This window comes from Carassius carassius, chromosome 11 (genome assembly GCF_963082965.1).
Source record: "Carassius carassius chromosome 11, fCarCar2.1, whole genome shotgun sequence".
NCBI classification, from domain to species: domain Eukaryota; kingdom Metazoa; phylum Chordata; class Actinopteri; order Cypriniformes; family Cyprinidae; genus Carassius; species Carassius carassius.
In genome coordinates this window covers 28,384,800-28,402,142 of record NC_081765.1, presented here as the reverse complement: position 1 = coordinate 28,402,142, position 17,343 = coordinate 28,384,800, and the positions used below count along the sequence as shown (strand labels likewise).

Genomic DNA, 17,343 nt, shown 5'->3' with positions numbered 1-17,343 from the left:
CACATACAAATGTAAAGCTGTGAATAGTGCAGGAACTGCAGAGACATTTGCATCCTTAGTTGTTAAAGGTTAGTGTTTAGGTGTAGAATCATTTACAATAAATACATGTAAAACTATTGGTTAAGGCACATTTCACAACCTTCTTCCTGTCGTGTTTGCTATAGAACCCCCCTCTTTTGTGACCACACCTCAACCGGTGGAAGCCCTCCCAGGCACAAATGTCACCTTTACAGCAACCGTTCAAGGAAGTACCCCAATGAAACTGAAATGGTTTAGAGGCAGTAAGGAAATAGTATCTGGGAGAAGCTGTGAGATTGCTTTAAGAGGAGATAATGCAATTCTGGAGCTCTTCAACATTGATAAATCGCATGCTGGCGAGTACACTTGCCAGATCATTAATGATGCAGGGAAGGAAAACTGCACTGTGAACCTTTTTGTTAAAGGTCAGTTTTAATTTAGTTAATGTGAGTAACTATTTCCTGAATACTTGTTATAGCGGAGCTTTGTTTTTCAAATATATATGCCATCTTTCATTCAGAGGCTGCACACTTTGTCAAGAAGCTCAAGAACCTGTCTGTTGAAATGGGCAAGTCTCTGATACTTGAATGTACATATGCGGGAAGCCCAAAGATTCTTGTGAAATGGCATAAAGATGGTCAGGAGATTTACTCCTCTTACAAGTACAATGTTACAACCACTGAGAGCTCCTGCATCCTTGAGTGTCTAAACAGTGATAAAGAGGCTGCTGGAAAATACACTTGTGAGGTTTCCAATGATGCTGGACATGACACTTGTGAAGCAGCAGTGTCCATCTTAGGTTTGTTATTGAATAAAATTGCTCAATATAAGCTACTGTGAAACCAAATCAAATTGTGCATGCTTGTCTTCATGGTATGTATACTGTATATATTTTGTCACTTTTAGAACCACCAATCTTTATTGAAAGTTTGGAGCCTATGGAGGTCACTGCAGGTGATGCAGTTTGCCTGAAATGCCAGATTGGTGGCACTCCTGAAATGAAAGTGTCATGGTTCAAGGCAGATGGCAAAGTGCGCTCTTCTCCAACCTGTAAGATGGAGTTCTTCAAAGGCACTGCCTGCCTGAAACTAGCTAAAGTTGCCAAATCTGACATTGGTGAATACACATGTATGGCAGAAAACAGCATAGGATCTGCCTCTTCCAGGTGCCTCTTAACTGTACAAGGTGATTCGAATTTTTCTTCAAAGCTTTGAATCTATCTCTTAAATGTCTTAAATGTTTTGATTGCACTGTGTAACTTTTATCAATGTATTTTGCTAAATGTTTTTCTTTTCAGATGTGAAAACACCACCGTCTTTCCCTAAAAAGATAACTAGCATTACACAAATAGAAGGACAGGCTGTCCAGTTTGAATGTCGTGTTGCAGGATCCTCTCCAATGGAGGTCTCTTGGCTCAAAGATGGTGAAGCTCTTAAGAGCGATTCAGAATACACAATGTCTTTTGACGATAACTCTGCTGTCCTAAATATAGTCAAAGGTGAAATGAGACATTCTGGAGAATACACTTGCATTGCAACTAATAGTGTTGGAACTGCTTCTTGTAGAGCCAAGCTCACACTTCAAGGTCTGTTTTTTTCCCTTTATTTCTGTTTATTTATTTTTCTCTGATTTAAATTTCTTTCCTATGTTGTGAAACACACTGAATGTATTGCCATGTCTATACAATTGTGCTGTTATCTCTATTTAACTCTACAGAGCCAAGATATCCACCTGTGTTTGATAAAAAGCTCATACCTGTGGACGTGACAGTGGGAGATACTGTTGAACTGGAATGCCACATGACGGGATCATTGCCAATAAAAGTTACTTGGTCCAAGGATCACAAAGACATCCGCACAGGGGGCAATTATAAGATATCATGTGTGGATAACACTCAACATTTGACAATTTTGAAAGCTGATAAGGCAGACTCTGGTCGTTATTCTTGCCATGCTAGTAATGATATTGGGAAGGACTCTTGTTCTACAGAAGTTTCTGTTAAAGGTATTTGGTCACCGCCTGTGTCTTCATTTTCTTGGGACTGACCAGTGGTACTTTATTTCTTTTATGTTTTTGTCTTCCATTCTTCATGCCTTTGCATTTATGTTTTTCTTTGCTTGCAGTAGGTCAACAGGTTGCACTGTTGAGCATATGTCACTCTTTTTTTGCTCTTAATTTTGTTCCATGCATTTAGGTGAAAGAAACTCTTTTTGTCTATCATGTATGTATTGTCTAACAACACCTCTTTTTATTGTTCCTATAGAACGCAAAATTCCACCTAATTTTACCAAAAAACCTTCAGCAACTATTGAGGACACTGAGGGCAAACTAGTGAAGATTGAGGGTCGTGTAGCTGGATCACAGCCCCTGACTGTCAACTGGTATAAAGATGGCACGGAAATCTTCACCTCTGACTGTTATGATGTAACCTTCAAGACCAGCCTGGCTGTCCTGTGCATCAAAAAATCTCAGCTGTCAGATAGTGGAACATACATGTGCAAAGTCTCCAATGAAGCTGGCACTGCCTCTTATGAAGTGTCTGTTAAGATCACAGGTATACAGCTGGTTTCTATGTCAAGCTTTTCTTATTTAATGTGTCCAGTTATAAGTGTGGTATTCCTTGTTAAAAAAAAAAACATATATTGTATAAAACAATGGACGTAGTGTCCGTTACGTCACCGAAAGGTCTCTGAAGAGCATTTTTGAAGCCCAGAGTGGGTGGAGCCGGCCATCACCATCTTGGCAGATGGAGCTGAGGTGTCCGGTTGCTGAAACCACACCCGCCTATCTCATCATGATCATGTTAGCTCAGACTAAGGATCTAATGCTATATGCTACTTTTTTATACAGTCTATGGTTTAAGCCTACAGCTAATCACAGTCTGTCTGATTCTGCAATGTAATCAAGTTTTAAATAAATTATAAATAATAAATATGGAGCCCAGACTTCTTGGACAGTATGTTAGTACAATTAACCACACAGCAAGCCATATTATTTGATAACGCTATAAAATAATCCAGAAAAAAATTACTTTTGGAGCCAGTCTCTAGCAGCCAGTCGATGAGTTGCAGTTTCACTTCCATGTTGATTCAATAGAGGGACCGGATGGTTGCCGCTCTTTAAAAATGTACAGTGGTACAGTGACAGTATCAGATGGTAATTCCATTTTACTAAAATTCATAATTATTGGAAATGCCTTGGAGTACCATGTAATTACCATGGTATATTTTCCATGGTAAATGATTTACGGAGTACAAAAATTTGAAATTTCCTGTTTCAAATGACTCTCTGTGTGTAAACATTCATGCATATATGTTTCAAAAAGGATTTAACATTTTCGCAAAAATGCTTATTATTACTATATTTTCTGAATACAGAGCAAAAGGTACCACCAAGCTTTGACTTGCCTCTTAAACCAGTGACTGTGACTGAGGGTGAAACACTTACCCTCAGCTGCCATGTACGTGGAACTCCTCCTCTCAAGATTCAGTGGATGAAGGACAGGCGGGAGCTTTCTTCGTCTGAAAATACTAAGATTACATTTGTTGATGGCACTGCCACATTGGAAATGATCCATGTATCTAAGGCAGATTCTGGGGATTATCTCTGCAAAGCAACCAATGAGGCTGGTAGTGAATTCTGCAAGTCTAAAGTCACTATCAAAGGTATTGTGTGTGCGTGTGTGTGTGTGTGTGTGTGTGTGTGTGTGTGTGTGTGTGTGTGTGTGTGTGTGTGTAAGGAACATAATATTTTTAATGTCCTTTGTAAATCTTTCTTTTTTTATTTGCTTCATCCTAACTTTGCCATTCTGTTGGCTGTTTGCCAATATTAGATTCTTCTAATATTTATTATTTTTTTCATTAATCTAATTCTGTCTTCTGGTTCTTTATTGGCCTGACAACAGATTACTTTTGTCAGGGCAAGTACTTGCGTGTTGATTACAAACAGGTCTCAATGATTTTTGTCCAAATCTGCTTCTTTGCAAATGTTTCTTTGCCATTCTTATTCCTGCAGCTCTGCTTATTGAAAAAGTCAAATTGTTATTGTTGTCTAAATTGTTTTAGGCCTGAATCTTGAATATCTTAAGTTTAAAAATGTATGTAACTCACTGCAATATTCCATCAAAAGTTTCAGAGAAACCAGGAGCTCCTGCCCCTGCACAGGCGGCCCCTTCACCACCTGAAGCAGTTAAAAAGTTGGACAACTTGTTCTTCATTGAGGAGCCAAAGAGTGTCCATATCATTGAGAGTAAGTGATACTCCATTTCCCTTTTTTAGGGGTGAACCAGTGTAGGGTGTGATGCATATAGATAGATCTGTATGGTTCGTCTAAAGGTAAAAATGAATGCAGCGTCTTTAATCCTCTCCCTGCCGGAACGTTCACTTGCAGATACAGATAAGACTAACATCAAACAAATCTATAAAGGTTCTACTTTTATTTGTGTACACTGACAATAACAACAAACCTTTTTTTTTTTTTGCTTTTGTAAAATTAACAAAACAAACAGGGTGCGCTTTCTGCTGTTTTGGTCATCACAAACATCTCTCTTAAACGTGTCACAAAAATGAACAGAAACTCTGCAAATACTTCACACACAGACGTGAGCAAAATGTCTATAGAACACTTTGAAGTGTCTAATTTTAAATGAAACAATTCAATAGAAAATGAATATTCTCTGATTATGTAATCTTTATGAAACTAAAGCGAGGTACTTTCCTTCCTGTCTCAGAACTTGTAGGCTAACATATTAGATAAATGTCGTATAAAACTAGGATATAAATATAATATTGATGTTTATAGTTTGCAAAGCAATACAAATTAATTTATAAAATATCAGAATGTTGTTTATGAACTATGTGTTAATACAGACAAAACATATGTGAATGAATGGCAGTACAATATCATGTTTTTTTTGTTAGGGGTGGGCAAAATTAGTATTAGTGACTGCTAATGTTGTATACGTGTACAGTATGTCAGTGTGTATGAAATATGATACTAATTGCTTTGAAAAAATATGTCAGTTCCATTGTTTTACTGTATCTCAAGATGCACCAGTCATGTTTCCATCTGGCAACTTTATAAAAGTTACTTAAACTTTTCTTTTCTTAAGCTTTTTTTTTATTCATATATTTTGCAGAGCAATTCTATTCTTTAACCAAAAGAAGGTTACATTTTTTTTATTAAATGGTCAAGTATTATAGTTGTTTTAAAGCTAAAAGGCTAATATTTTCCATGTTGAACTGAAACTGAAAGAATTAGGTTTCATTTTTATGCATCAAGGTTTATAGGGATTTTATGGTATAATTAACGATTCAAATAATTAACTGAGTAAATAAGTTACTTTTAAGACAGAGTAATTAGAAAAAGTCATTTAAATACAACATTGATGATGAACAAACATTAAAAGGTGTCCTTATTACAGTATGATTATACATTTAAGTACTGAGTCATATTAATTGACTACATGTACTTACTATATTGTTAGGTTTAGGATTAGGGTTTGGTTTAGGGTTACTTGCATGTAATTAATTGTTATTACAATAGTAAGTAAATGTATCGTGTAAAAAGGACACTTTAAAGTGTTTCCTTAATTACTTTTTTTTAAGTAATTTACCCAACACTTGGATGAACTTTATTAAAATGCAGAAGAAAGTTTTATTGATGCTTTGTTTAATTTATGTTTTTGCAGAAGGTACAGCTACCTTCATTGCTAAAGTTGGTGGTGATCCCATTCCCAATGTGAAATGGATGAAGGGCAAATGGAGACAGATGACTCATGGTGGTCGCGTCAGTATTGAACAAAAAGGCCAAGAGGCCAAAATGGAGATCAAAGAGGTGACCAAATCTGACTCTGGTCAGTACAGATGTGTTGCTTCAAACAAACATGGAGAAATTGAGTGCAGCACCAACCTGAATGTTGATGAGAAGAAAGAGACCACTTTAGAAATGGTGAAACTGAAGAAGTGAGTGTCTGTCAAATTGCAAACCATCCTCAAGGACCCACCTTGACCAACATTAGTAACAGGCATTTTACTATAAATTAAATGACTTAAATATGATTATTTTTATTGTTATAAATGATAGACTGTAATTGTAAAAATAACTAATGGGTCTGATTGTTATTGCTTCACCATTTGTGCATATTAAAAACCAAATATACAAATTTACATCTCACACTAAGTAAAACACTGATTGAGATGTTAACTATACAAGATTGGCTAAAATGTGTGTTGTTGTTTTTTAACCCAGAACTCCATCAAAGCAGAAAAGCCCTAAAGAGGACAAGGATATTGACATTGTTGAGTTGCTTAGAAATGTTGATCCCAAGGAGTATGAGAAATATGCCCGCATGTATGGCATCACAGACTACCGGGGTCTCCTTCAAGCTATTGAGTTTCTGAAGAAGGAAAAAGAACGCGAAAGTGGAAGACCGGTAAGATTGTTTCAGACAACAGTACAACAGCATCATATAGTTCGGTTTAGAAGATAAGACCAAGTACATTGCTACTGTAACAATATTCCTCTTAATTGATTATGTTTATAGGTTTACTTAAATTTACCAACTCAAAAATGTGGTCAAGGAAGGTTTTAGTGACATTTACCTTTAAGGAACTCACTTTTCGAGCCAGGAGTGAAAGTAGATTATATAAATTGTTTAATTGCTTGGCTTTGTTACATTTCAGGAAGTGGAAAGCGTTGCAAGAGAGTCTGAGGAGGATTTGGCTAAACTTGTTGCCGATTTGCAAAAGAGGATGGAACAAACTGAGGTTTGAAATCTAATTCTGTTATTTGTATTATATAAACCCTTGTAGACAGCAAAAATCAAAACTTTCTTTTTTATTTATTTAGGAAAATAAGACATAGATCAGCTAGTGCTTTATAAACACTGTAAAAATACATGAATGTCATTTGTATTGTATAACAAAGTATCAAAACGTGGCATATGCTTTAAAGAATTATAGCACAAGCATGCATAGTGCAGGGATAAGTGCATTTAGACATTTTCTGATTGTCAAGCTTTAGTCAAAGATGTCTATAATGTTAGAAACTACACCTGTGGTTTATCTGCTAGGACACGTTAGTTTTGTGTAAGTTAGGCTGCCTGCAAGTGCACCTGAGAAGCCTTGGACATGTTTTATTATGACAAGTTGGACAAACACAGAAGTATCTTACTACTGTAGGTTTAATGTCACACAGTGTTTACAGCATGTTATATACTGTAAATATTATGTAATGTTATTCCAAGTACTCAAAAAAAAAAAAAAAAAAAAAAAAAAAAAAAAAAATTAACCAGTAAGTATAATTTATTTCTGCATGGTATCATCAAAACATTACATAAACCAATAGTCACAGTCAAAGGAGTGTGATTGAAGCACTTTCATACATAGTGCCTTATTATTATTATTATTGAGGAAGAGTGTAAGAAATGTAAAATTGCTATGCAGTATCATTACCATTCAGAACGAGGCCCCTTACAATGTCACAAGTCGGCAATTTGGGTATTATCTAGAATTCAGTTTGCTAAATGCAAAAATCAACTTTGGTTTATGTCTAGATACTATGCTAATTAGTATGTCATTTAAATTGTATTCTTTTGTTTTCTATGCAGCCTGTCACTGTGGTACATGACATCATGGACCAGACAACTACTGTTAAGAAGGAAGCTGTGTTTGAATGTGAAATCAAGATCAACTACCCAGAAATCATACTCTCCTGGTACAAGGGAACCCAAAAACTTGACAGTAGTGACAAGTATGACATTAAAATTGTGGGTGATCGTCACATCTTAAAGATCAAGGATTGCCAGAAGAGAGATGAGGGCAATTATCGTATTGTGTGTGGCCCACACATCTCCAGTGCAAAACTGACAGTGTTGGGTATGTACTGTAGCAACATCATTTGATTCTCCTAAACTATATCCGATACTCTAAGTTTTTACAATATTGACCCTTATTGTTTCTGCAGATGCTGAAGTGGAACAACATATGCAGGATGTGGCTGGTAAGGAAGGCCAAACTTGTACACTGACTTGCCAGTTCTCTGTACCTAATGTAAAAACCCAGTGGTTTAAAAATGGGAAGCTTTTAGAACCTCACAGCAGATACACATTTGCTGTGGCAAATTACACTCAGAAGCTCTCAATCAAAGATGTTAGACTTGAAGACCAAGGAGAATATACCTGCAAATACAAAAATCTTGAAACCACTGCAAATCTTTGGATCGAAGGTTTGTATAGATTCACTCAACTGTCAGACTTACTGTTTACTGTAAATTATACCATCTACTAACCTCTTCTTTCATCATCTGTGACTTCTTCGTCTTCACTTCTTATGGAAAAACTCTTCTTATTTTGAATGCCAGGGATATTTTGCCTTCACATTTTCCTGGCTTTCTTTTATAGCAAATCTTAATGCACTATATTAGGCAGAAAAAAAGGCCCCAGCATTAGATTCTAGTCCTAATCATCCACCTTGCGTTATCTTTTTCTAGCCAAGCAAATACATTTCACCAAACGCATCCAGAACATTGTGGTGCGAGAACATCAGTTGGCCACTTTTGAGTGTGAGGTGTCTTTCGACAATGCTATTGTAACATGGTATAAGGACACTTGGGAGCTTAAAGAGAGTCCCAAATATACCTTCCAAAGTGAAGGGCGACGGCACTTCATGATCATCCGCAACGTTACCTCTGCCGATGAAGGTTTGTGGAGTTCCAGTGCGGGACCATTTTTCGTTTTAATAATATTAAATAAAAAGGCCCATTTAACCAAATTAATAATCCTTTAGGCGTGTACTCAGTCATTGTCAGATTGGAGCCCAGGGGTGAGGCTAAAAGTACAGCTGAGCTTTACCTGTCAGGCAAAGGTCGGTACAGCTGTCGAGCTCCAGCATTTACTTAACTAACATTCTCTAAATTGTGAAGGCTCCTTACAGTTATTTTTTTGTTTTTCTTTTTCTCAGAAATTGATATAGAAAGGGTACCTTATGGTAAGTATGGGACAAATGTTTTTAACACCTTTAGTGCATATAGACCGATTATTTAACACATTTCATTAATTTATGTAAGCAAGCTTCAAATTTTTTAATTACACTTACACAGACATCCCAGATACATCAATACAAGTTCCTGAAGCAGCTGCTTTAACCATTGAAGGTGAGGTTGAGATTTCTATGTAAAATTACTTTTGAAAATACATAAATCTCTATCCTCAAAATCAGTGATAGTTACTCATAAACGTATTATTTTTGATAAGCTGAATCTTCCATGGAATATTACCATTACGAAGAAAAAATGGAAACACAAGGTAATTAAGAGAATAAAACTGAAATTTTTCACCTCATCCTTTTCATATAGTATCATACACTAAAACTGACAAATATCACTTCACTATGAAAATCATTTAACTTTGTCTGTTTTAACCATCAATCTGTTCAACAACAACAAAATAAATGTAAAAGAATAACAGTTTTTTTAACAGTTTTGTTTGTCTGTTTTTTTCCAACATCTTGCGTGAAATAACCAAATAAAGTCAATATATAAAGTATTCGTCTTTGGACCCGTGTAACAACTTTTTACCCTTTACCAGAGTATGTGAGCTGGACAGCGGAGAGTGTTGTAGAGGAAATATCAGTAACAGGTATTACTGAGAGCTTTTGAGTCTACAAATATCATTTCTAACTCTCTTTCCACTTGTTTGACCACATAACACATTTATATGTCTTGTATGTATTTATGCTGTTCATATTAATGTCTGTATCTCCCCTCCCTTGTTTTCATCCTGTCCTCACAATGTACAATTACTGTATGTGTTGTTGTGTGTGTTGTCATACATTTACCAGTCTGACCTTGTTTATATATGTAGCTTTACCAACGTAAATATTTCTGAACAGATTTGTAATTTTTTTTGTGTGTTTTCATATATTTCTCCAAAGCCAGTTATTATTGTAATTATATTGATTATTCTAAGTACTTTCTTTGTTTCATCAGCCCCAAGGGTTCCAGTCGAAGAGGCTGTCAGTAGAAAAATCCTGGGAATGAGAGAGGTGGCTCCAACAACAGGTACTGAAAGAGAGACAGCTTGCTGCTTTGCTACTTGTTGGCAAACATGCTTACATCAACCTCATGTCTGTCATTTTCATGTCTCTTTGTAAAATTGTGTGTTTACCTTCACCTTAGTTGTGCCATGTCATGTGCTATCAGTGTTGTGTGCTGTTAATGTTTTTGATATTTGCTTCAGTAGCAGCTGCAAATCAATGAAAACTTTTGGTATAATACTAAGTTTTAAAATTAAATGTTGCACACAAATTTACATGATTTTTTTTTTCTCTGCTTTTTTAATTGTCTTAACTTCAGTAATGCTTTGATACTATTCTGTATTGTGTGGATGTATCAGTTCGTCTATGTGTAAATGCCAGTGATATCTCTGTAATTCTTGCCCTGATGCTTATGCATGGATGCTTTCAAAGCTGAAGCTACTAGTTTGATATTATAGAGTTAATTGTTCTTAATATTCTCAAAGAATTCGAGGAACCCGAGCCATCTAAACCAGTGGAGCTAATTCCTGAAGTACCTGTGAAAGGTATGCAGATGTCTGTCCAGTGTGCTCCAGCGCTGTGTTTATAAGTTGCTGTTTTTATCAATTTTTGTGTGTCTATGGAGCTCTTTATAAACATTCTTTCTACTCTATCTCTCATGTTAATATTCTGTTGTAGTGTTATTTTTTTGTCTAATTGAATATTCTTAAAACACTTGTAATTAATTTTCACCCAAAAGCTAAAAAGCCTGTGGAAGAAGTAGTTACTGCAGTTATATTGCCAGAGCCAGTTGAACCCCCCAAAGTAAAAGGTATGGAAAGAACATGTCATTATTTGTGGTTCTGTCCTGTTCTATGTGCATATACACCTTTTAAGCGAATCAAGTCCTTTTTAAGCCCTTTTGTAAATGTTTGTTATTACAACATATTTTTGTTAGCATATTGATTTTTTTTTCATTTTGACTATTAGATGTGACCCTCTTAATTCTTTTAATTGATGTTAAGTCTACATGTTCTTATTGCATGCAACAGCAATTGTCAAATCTTGTGTCTGTTCTTTTTTATTTGTCTTGTCTTTCTCTGTTTGAGGTATGAGTTTAATTGTACTACGCTGTTATTTTCATGCTTGCCTTAACTCTTCCGAAACTCTATAAATGTACTAATATCAAAAATATGTTATATGAAGAAGTGCCACAGCCAGCAGCACCTGTAGCTCCTGTGCCTTCTGCACCTGAGCCTGAAGAGCCTAAAGCTGCACCAGTAGCTGAGCCCAAACCAGAACCAAAGCCTAAGCCTAAACTTAAGCCCGAGCCAAAGCCTGAGCCTACACCTGTGAAAAAACCTGAACAACCCCCAGCCAAAGGTACTGTTAATTGCTTTTATTTCATGTTGTGTGGGATTGTCTATGAGCTTTTCATAAAACATCTGTTTTTGCAATTGTCCAGCTTCCATCAGGAAGTGCACTTAAGTTACAGTGGCTTCTGTTTGTCGTTGTCTTTGTTCTGCAATATTACAGTATTTTTTGTATGTTGCATTGCTTACAGTTATTTTGTGTGGGTTTCTTGTCTACAAGTTTTCATATACCTGTCTTTGTTGTTCAATTGTCCATCTTCTGTTAAGAAGTGCGTTATATGTGATACTGTGTGTTCTTTCATTTGTGCCTAAAAAAATGAATCTTTAAACCAAACAATGCATGTTCTTTAAAGTTATTGTGGAGGAAAAGAAGCCAGAACCACCAAAGAAATTGCCAGCTAAACCTGATGAAGCCATTTCAGTTCCGGTGAAAGAACCTCCAAAGAAAGGTATAGACTCATCTTTTGTATGTAGGGCTATTTTCTGCTGTATGTGAGTTTCTTTTTTAACTAGCCACACTCTTATTAGGAACACATGACTTAGAGTGGCTTATATGTGAATGTCTTTGTCCTGCAATATTACTGTTTTTTGTACTCTCATTATGTTTATTATGTAGTGTTCATTGTTTATGCTTTTTTATTTGTGTGGGTTTCTTTTCTACAAGCTTTTTATATACCTGTCTTTGTTGTTTGTCCAGCTTCCATTAGGTAGCATGTTATATGTGACACTGTGGATTCTTTGTCATGTGTTGTGAAAACGAATCTTTAAACCATACAATATATGCCCTTTAAAGTTCTTGTGGAGGAAAAGGAGCCAGAGCCACCAAAGAAATTGCCAGCTAAACCTGATGAACCCATTGCAGTTCCAGTGGAAGAACCTCCAAAGAAAGGTATAGACTCACCTTTTTGTATGTATATTTTCTTTTGTATGTGTTTTTATTTTTAACTAGCTACACTCTTATTAGCAACACATGAAGTGGTTTTTATGTAAATGTTTTTGTCCTGCAGTATTACTGTTGTACACTTTATTGTTATGTACTGTTAATTGCTTTTGATTTGTTATAATGTGTGGGTATATTGTCAACAAGTTTTCACATACCTGTCTTTGTTGTCCAGCTTCCATTTAGAAGCGTGTTATATGTGATACTGTTTATTCTTTTATGTGTCGCTATGAAAATGAACCGTTAAACCATACAATGTTCTTTAAAGTTCTTGTGGAGAAAAAGAAACAAAAACCACCAATTGAAGAACCACCAAAGAAAATGCCATCTAAACCTGATGAAGCCATTAAAGTTCCAGAGACAGAACCTCTAAAGAAAGGTATAGACTTCCTTTTTGTATGTAGGGCTACTTTCTGTTATATGTTTGTTTCTTCGTTAACTTGTCAAACTCTTCAGAGGAACACACAACCTTACTGTGGCATTTGATTATGGTGAATGTTTCGTATTGGGTACTGTTCATTGCTTATGTTTTATGTCTTGTGGTTTTCTTGTTTAAAAGCTTTTCAAATAACCATCTTTATTGTTGCAATTTTCTAGCTTCCATTAGGAAGCGTATTGTATGTGACACTGTGTGTTTTTGATGTGTGCTTATGAAAATCAATCTTTAAACAATACAATGCATGTTCTTTAAAGTTCTTGTGGAAGAAAAGAAACCAAAACCAACAATTCAAGAACCACCAAAGAAAGTCCCATCTAAACCTGAGCAAGTGATTACAGTGGAAGAACCTGCAAAGAAAGGTATAGACATATACTAGGTTTTGTATGTAAGACTGTTTTTGTTGAATGTTTGTTTCTTTATTAACTAGCCACACTCTTATGAGGAACACGTGTATGACAGTGGTTTTTGTTTATGTTATTGTCTTTGTCCCGCATTATTATTGGGACTGAGTGTATTCTTATTGGTAGCTTCTACCATATCTTTTACATCTTATGTCTTGGTTTCTTATGTATCTTAAGTCTTGTATATTTAAATGATCTTTCATTCCTCTTCTCTCACTCTTAAAACAGTGCAATTTGAAGCATTGTTCTTAACTTTAATATTCTTTCTAAGTGCAAGAACCTTCCAAGAAGCCAGAGGCCCCTCCGTTTTTGCCTACACAGAGAGAAGACTTGATTGAGGAAATAAGTTATAAGAAACCAGATGCTGCTGTTCGCAAAATAGAAGATAAAGAGGTCAAGGTGCCTCAGAAGCAAGAGACTCTTGCTGGTATCAAAAAGGAAGAAATTACAGAGAAGCTACTTACAAAAGAGACTGTTTCTATCCCTAAAAAGCAGGAAAAGAAAGAGGCTCCCCTTCCTGCTAAACAAGTTGAGGAAATATTACATAAAAAGAAAGAGGTTCCTCTTCCTCCTAAAAAGGATGAGACAATTGAACCAAAAAAGAAAGAGGTTCCTCTTCCTGCTAAACGGGATGAGGAAATATTACCTAAAAAGAAAGAGGTTCCTCTTCCTCTTAAAAAGGATGAGGCAATTAAACCTAAAAAGAAAGAGGTTCCTCTTCCTCCTAAAAAGGATGAGACAATTGAACCAAAAAAGAAAGAGGTTTCTCTTCCTGCTAAACGGGATGAGGAAATATTACCTAAAAAGAAAGAGGTTCCTCTTCCTCCTAAAAAGGATGAGGCAACTGAACCTGAAAAGAAAGAGGTTCCTCTTCCTCCTAAAAAGGATGAAATTGTCCCGAAAAAGACAGAGATTTCTAAAAAAGATATGCCTCAAACTGTACCTCAAAAGAAAGAGGTTCCTCTTCCTCCTAAAAAGGATGAGGCAACTGAACCTGAAAAGAAAGAGGTTCCTCTTCCTCCTAAAAAGGATGAAATTGTCCCGAAAAAGACAGAGATTCCTAAAAAGGATATGCCTCAAACTGTACCTCAAAAGAAAGAGGTTCCTCTTCCTTCTAAAAAGGACGAGGCAATTGAGCCTAAAAAGAAAGAGGTTCCTTTTCCTCCTAAACAGGATGAGGAAATATTACCTAAAAAGAAAGAGGTTGCTCTTCCTCCTAAAAAGGATGCAATTGTAACGCAAAAGACAGAGATTCCTAAAAAAGATGTGCCTCAAACTGTACCTCAAAAGAAAGAAATACTTCCCACACACATTTCAGAGAAGAAAGAAGAAGAAGAAATTTTCTTCATGAAAGAAATTACACAGAAGGAAGTAGTAGCTTCCACACAAATTGTAGAGATGAAAGAAGAAATTTTCTTCAGAGAAGAAATTGCACAGAGGGACATATCTCTTAAATCAAAACTGGAAGAGAAAGAAGATATTTTACCTAAAATGAAGAATGTAGTTGCTCTCACTACAAAAGAAGAGGTTGTAATGCCTCAAAAGAAAGAAGTTCCTCCTCCTGCTAAAAAGGATGAAGAAATTGTACCCCACAAGAAAGAGGTGACCCCTACAAAAGGTACAATGATCTAGGACAACATCTGATTGTCTACTCTTCTTATTCTTTACTTTGCTGTCTTAGGAATGACTTTCTTTAAACTTCTTTACTATTTTATTTAACTAATTTCTTTGTCCGTGTAGTCCCGTTTATGTTTGTCACTTGGTTCTTGTCCTTCTCTAGTTTGTTCTTATTCTTCTTCATTAACCTCTTACCACTCGCTAGAGTGAACTCTTGATCTTATTGATGTAAATCTTACATATTTCATACTCTCTTAAGTTGCTTTGGATTCAACACCGACAAAATCTACAACAGAAGAGCTGCAAGGAAAGCCGGATACAATAATTTTACTACCAAAGAAATATGAGAAGACCAAAGGTACACAAATCAAACACCATTGCAGTCTTTGTAATCTTATTTTCTCTTGAACATCATTTTGTCTTCATATTCTGTTACAATCCCATGAAGTATACTAAGTACAGCAATACATAATGTCTTTCAAGTGGGTGAAACCAAAATCCCAAAAGGTTCAAACTTCTCAAACACCACAAATCACTTAGGGATAAGAGAAGTCACACCCTGTTAAATGTACAGTTTATGAAATTGCTATGGGAGAATTTGTGTAAATTTCTATAAATTCTAAATATAATCTTTCTTATAAAGAAATCAAAGTTGTTTCAAATCCTGAGACCATATTAATTTCTTCATATTCACCACTTAAAAAAATGTCTCAGAAGAAATACACATGCAATTCGGACGGTTTAGTATTAAGTGTACTCTTTTGGTATATTTAGATTTATGATCAGTCTCTTACAAAATAATTTTCTTTCTATTATCTATCAATCTCTTGGTTGCACTGTTGGGTACAAATTCTTCTTTACATTCAAAATTTTCAAGAATCCACTTCTGTCCTGAGGAAGGATGAAGTCACACCATCAGACAGTCAGAAAATTGCAATGAAGTCACTTCTGATGAAAGAAACTTCAAAAGAGGACGTCTCTTATCGAAAAGCTGTATCACAAACAGAAATACTGTATGACAGAGAAATTGATAATTTACACATTTCAAAACTGGGGGATTCTTCAAAAGAAAGTGTATTGACTTCAGAAGAATTTAGGATCAGTGAAAAATGTTCTGGTGTTGAACACTCTAGAGCACTTGTAATGACAGGTAAGATAAAAAATAATAAACAGTGCTTTAGTTTATGATTTTCAAAATTGGGACTATATGATAACTGAGAGTTTTGTAGTGTCTATAATCAGATAACTGCGATTTCAAAATCATGAAACCAAAAGAGTTGTTTCAATGACTGAGACAGTATTAATTTTTCCACATTCTACTTTTACAGAAGCTATTTATAAACAACATTCTTTTGAAGTGCAAGAACCTTCCAATAAGCCAGATGTTGTTCTGTTATTGGCTACAGAGAAAGGAGATTTAATTGAGGACATAGGTCATGAGAAACTAGTTGTTGTGGATAGTAAATTAGAAGATAGAGAACGCAAAATATCTCAAGAAAGAGAGAAAGATACTGGTTCCAAAAAAGAGGAAACTGCTGAACAACTTCCTAAAAAAGTGACTATTGCCACCCCTAAAAAGAAGGATGAAATTGCACTTCAGAAGAAAGAGCTCCCTCTTCCTGCTAAACAGGATGAGGAAATGTTACCTAAAAAGAAAGATGTTCCTCCCAGAAAAGATGAGGAAATTGTATTTGAAAAGAAAGAGATGGTTCTTCCTCCCAGAATGGACAAGAGAATACTGCCTGAAAATAACGAAGTTGTTCCTTCTACTAGAAAAGATGAGGATATTGTATCTAAAAAGAAAAAGGTTCCTCTTCTTCCTAAAAAGGATGATGATATTTCACTTCAAAAGAAAGAGGTTCCTTTACATTTTCAGGATGAGAAAATTGTAACTCAAAAGAAAGAGGTCCCTCTTCCTCCTAAAAAGGATGAGAAAACAGTAGCTCAAAATGAAGACAAAGCTCCCACACCCACAGCACAAGTAGTAGTTCCACCCAGAAGGAAGCAGGCTGTCAGTGCTCCTAAAACAGAAGAAACTATGCTTCAAAGGAAAGAGATAGCCTACACACAAATTTTAAAGGAAAATGAAGAAAGTTCACTTAAAAGAAAAGAAGTTACTCCTCCTTCTGATAAGGAAGAAATTCCACGTAAGAAGGAAGTGTCCTACATAATTAAACAGGAAGAGAAGGAAGATAATATGCCAACACAGGAGGTTGTTACAATTCCTAAAACTAAGAAAGAAATGAAAAAGGTCATTTCTGAGCATCACAAAGATGATGCTCAGCCTAAAAAGAAGGAAATTGTTGCTGTCACTAAAAAAGCAGATGCTATAGTACCTCAAAAGAAAGAGGTTATTCTTCCATCTAAAAAGCTTGAAGAAATTGCTCCTCAAAAGAAAGAGGTGACCCCTACAAAAGGTATAATGACATCAGACAACATCTGGTTGTCTATTTATCTTATTCTAAAACTTGGTTTCTTAGAAAAGGTTTTCTTCAGGCATCAGAAATCATGACTAACCTCTTCTTTGTCCTGTCTTGAAGTC

At 35.6% G+C, this 17,343-nt stretch overlaps 1 protein-coding gene across 1 annotated transcript in view; it reads left to right on the top strand.

Annotated features, from left to right (window-relative positions):
- LOC132153146 (titin-like) overlaps positions 1 to 17,343 on the top strand; it is a 137,441-nt gene that overhangs the window by 49,038 nt on the left and 71,060 nt on the right. The window contains exons 42-62 of the mRNA XM_059562449.1: positions 2,282 to 2,572; positions 3,396 to 3,683; positions 4,147 to 4,266; positions 5,708 to 5,981; positions 6,268 to 6,451; positions 6,702 to 6,785; positions 7,628 to 7,895; positions 7,984 to 8,244; positions 8,509 to 8,718; positions 8,805 to 8,882; positions 8,979 to 9,005; positions 9,118 to 9,171; positions 9,272 to 9,322; positions 9,605 to 9,655; positions 10,006 to 10,077; positions 10,538 to 10,597; positions 10,792 to 10,863; positions 11,253 to 11,414; positions 12,198 to 12,293; positions 12,613 to 12,723; positions 13,038 to 13,142. Of these exons, the coding sequence (XP_059418432.1) occupies positions 2,282 to 2,572; positions 3,396 to 3,683; positions 4,147 to 4,266; positions 5,708 to 5,981; positions 6,268 to 6,451; positions 6,702 to 6,785; positions 7,628 to 7,895; positions 7,984 to 8,244; positions 8,509 to 8,718; positions 8,805 to 8,882; positions 8,979 to 9,005; positions 9,118 to 9,171; positions 9,272 to 9,322; positions 9,605 to 9,655; positions 10,006 to 10,077; positions 10,538 to 10,597; positions 10,792 to 10,863; positions 11,253 to 11,414; positions 12,198 to 12,293; positions 12,613 to 12,723; positions 13,038 to 13,142 (2,919 nt within the window). The remainder of the gene's footprint in view (positions 1 to 2,281; positions 2,573 to 3,395; positions 3,684 to 4,146; positions 4,267 to 5,707; positions 5,982 to 6,267; positions 6,452 to 6,701; positions 6,786 to 7,627; positions 7,896 to 7,983; positions 8,245 to 8,508; positions 8,719 to 8,804; positions 8,883 to 8,978; positions 9,006 to 9,117; positions 9,172 to 9,271; positions 9,323 to 9,604; positions 9,656 to 10,005; positions 10,078 to 10,537; positions 10,598 to 10,791; positions 10,864 to 11,252; positions 11,415 to 12,197; positions 12,294 to 12,612; positions 12,724 to 13,037; positions 13,143 to 17,343) is intronic.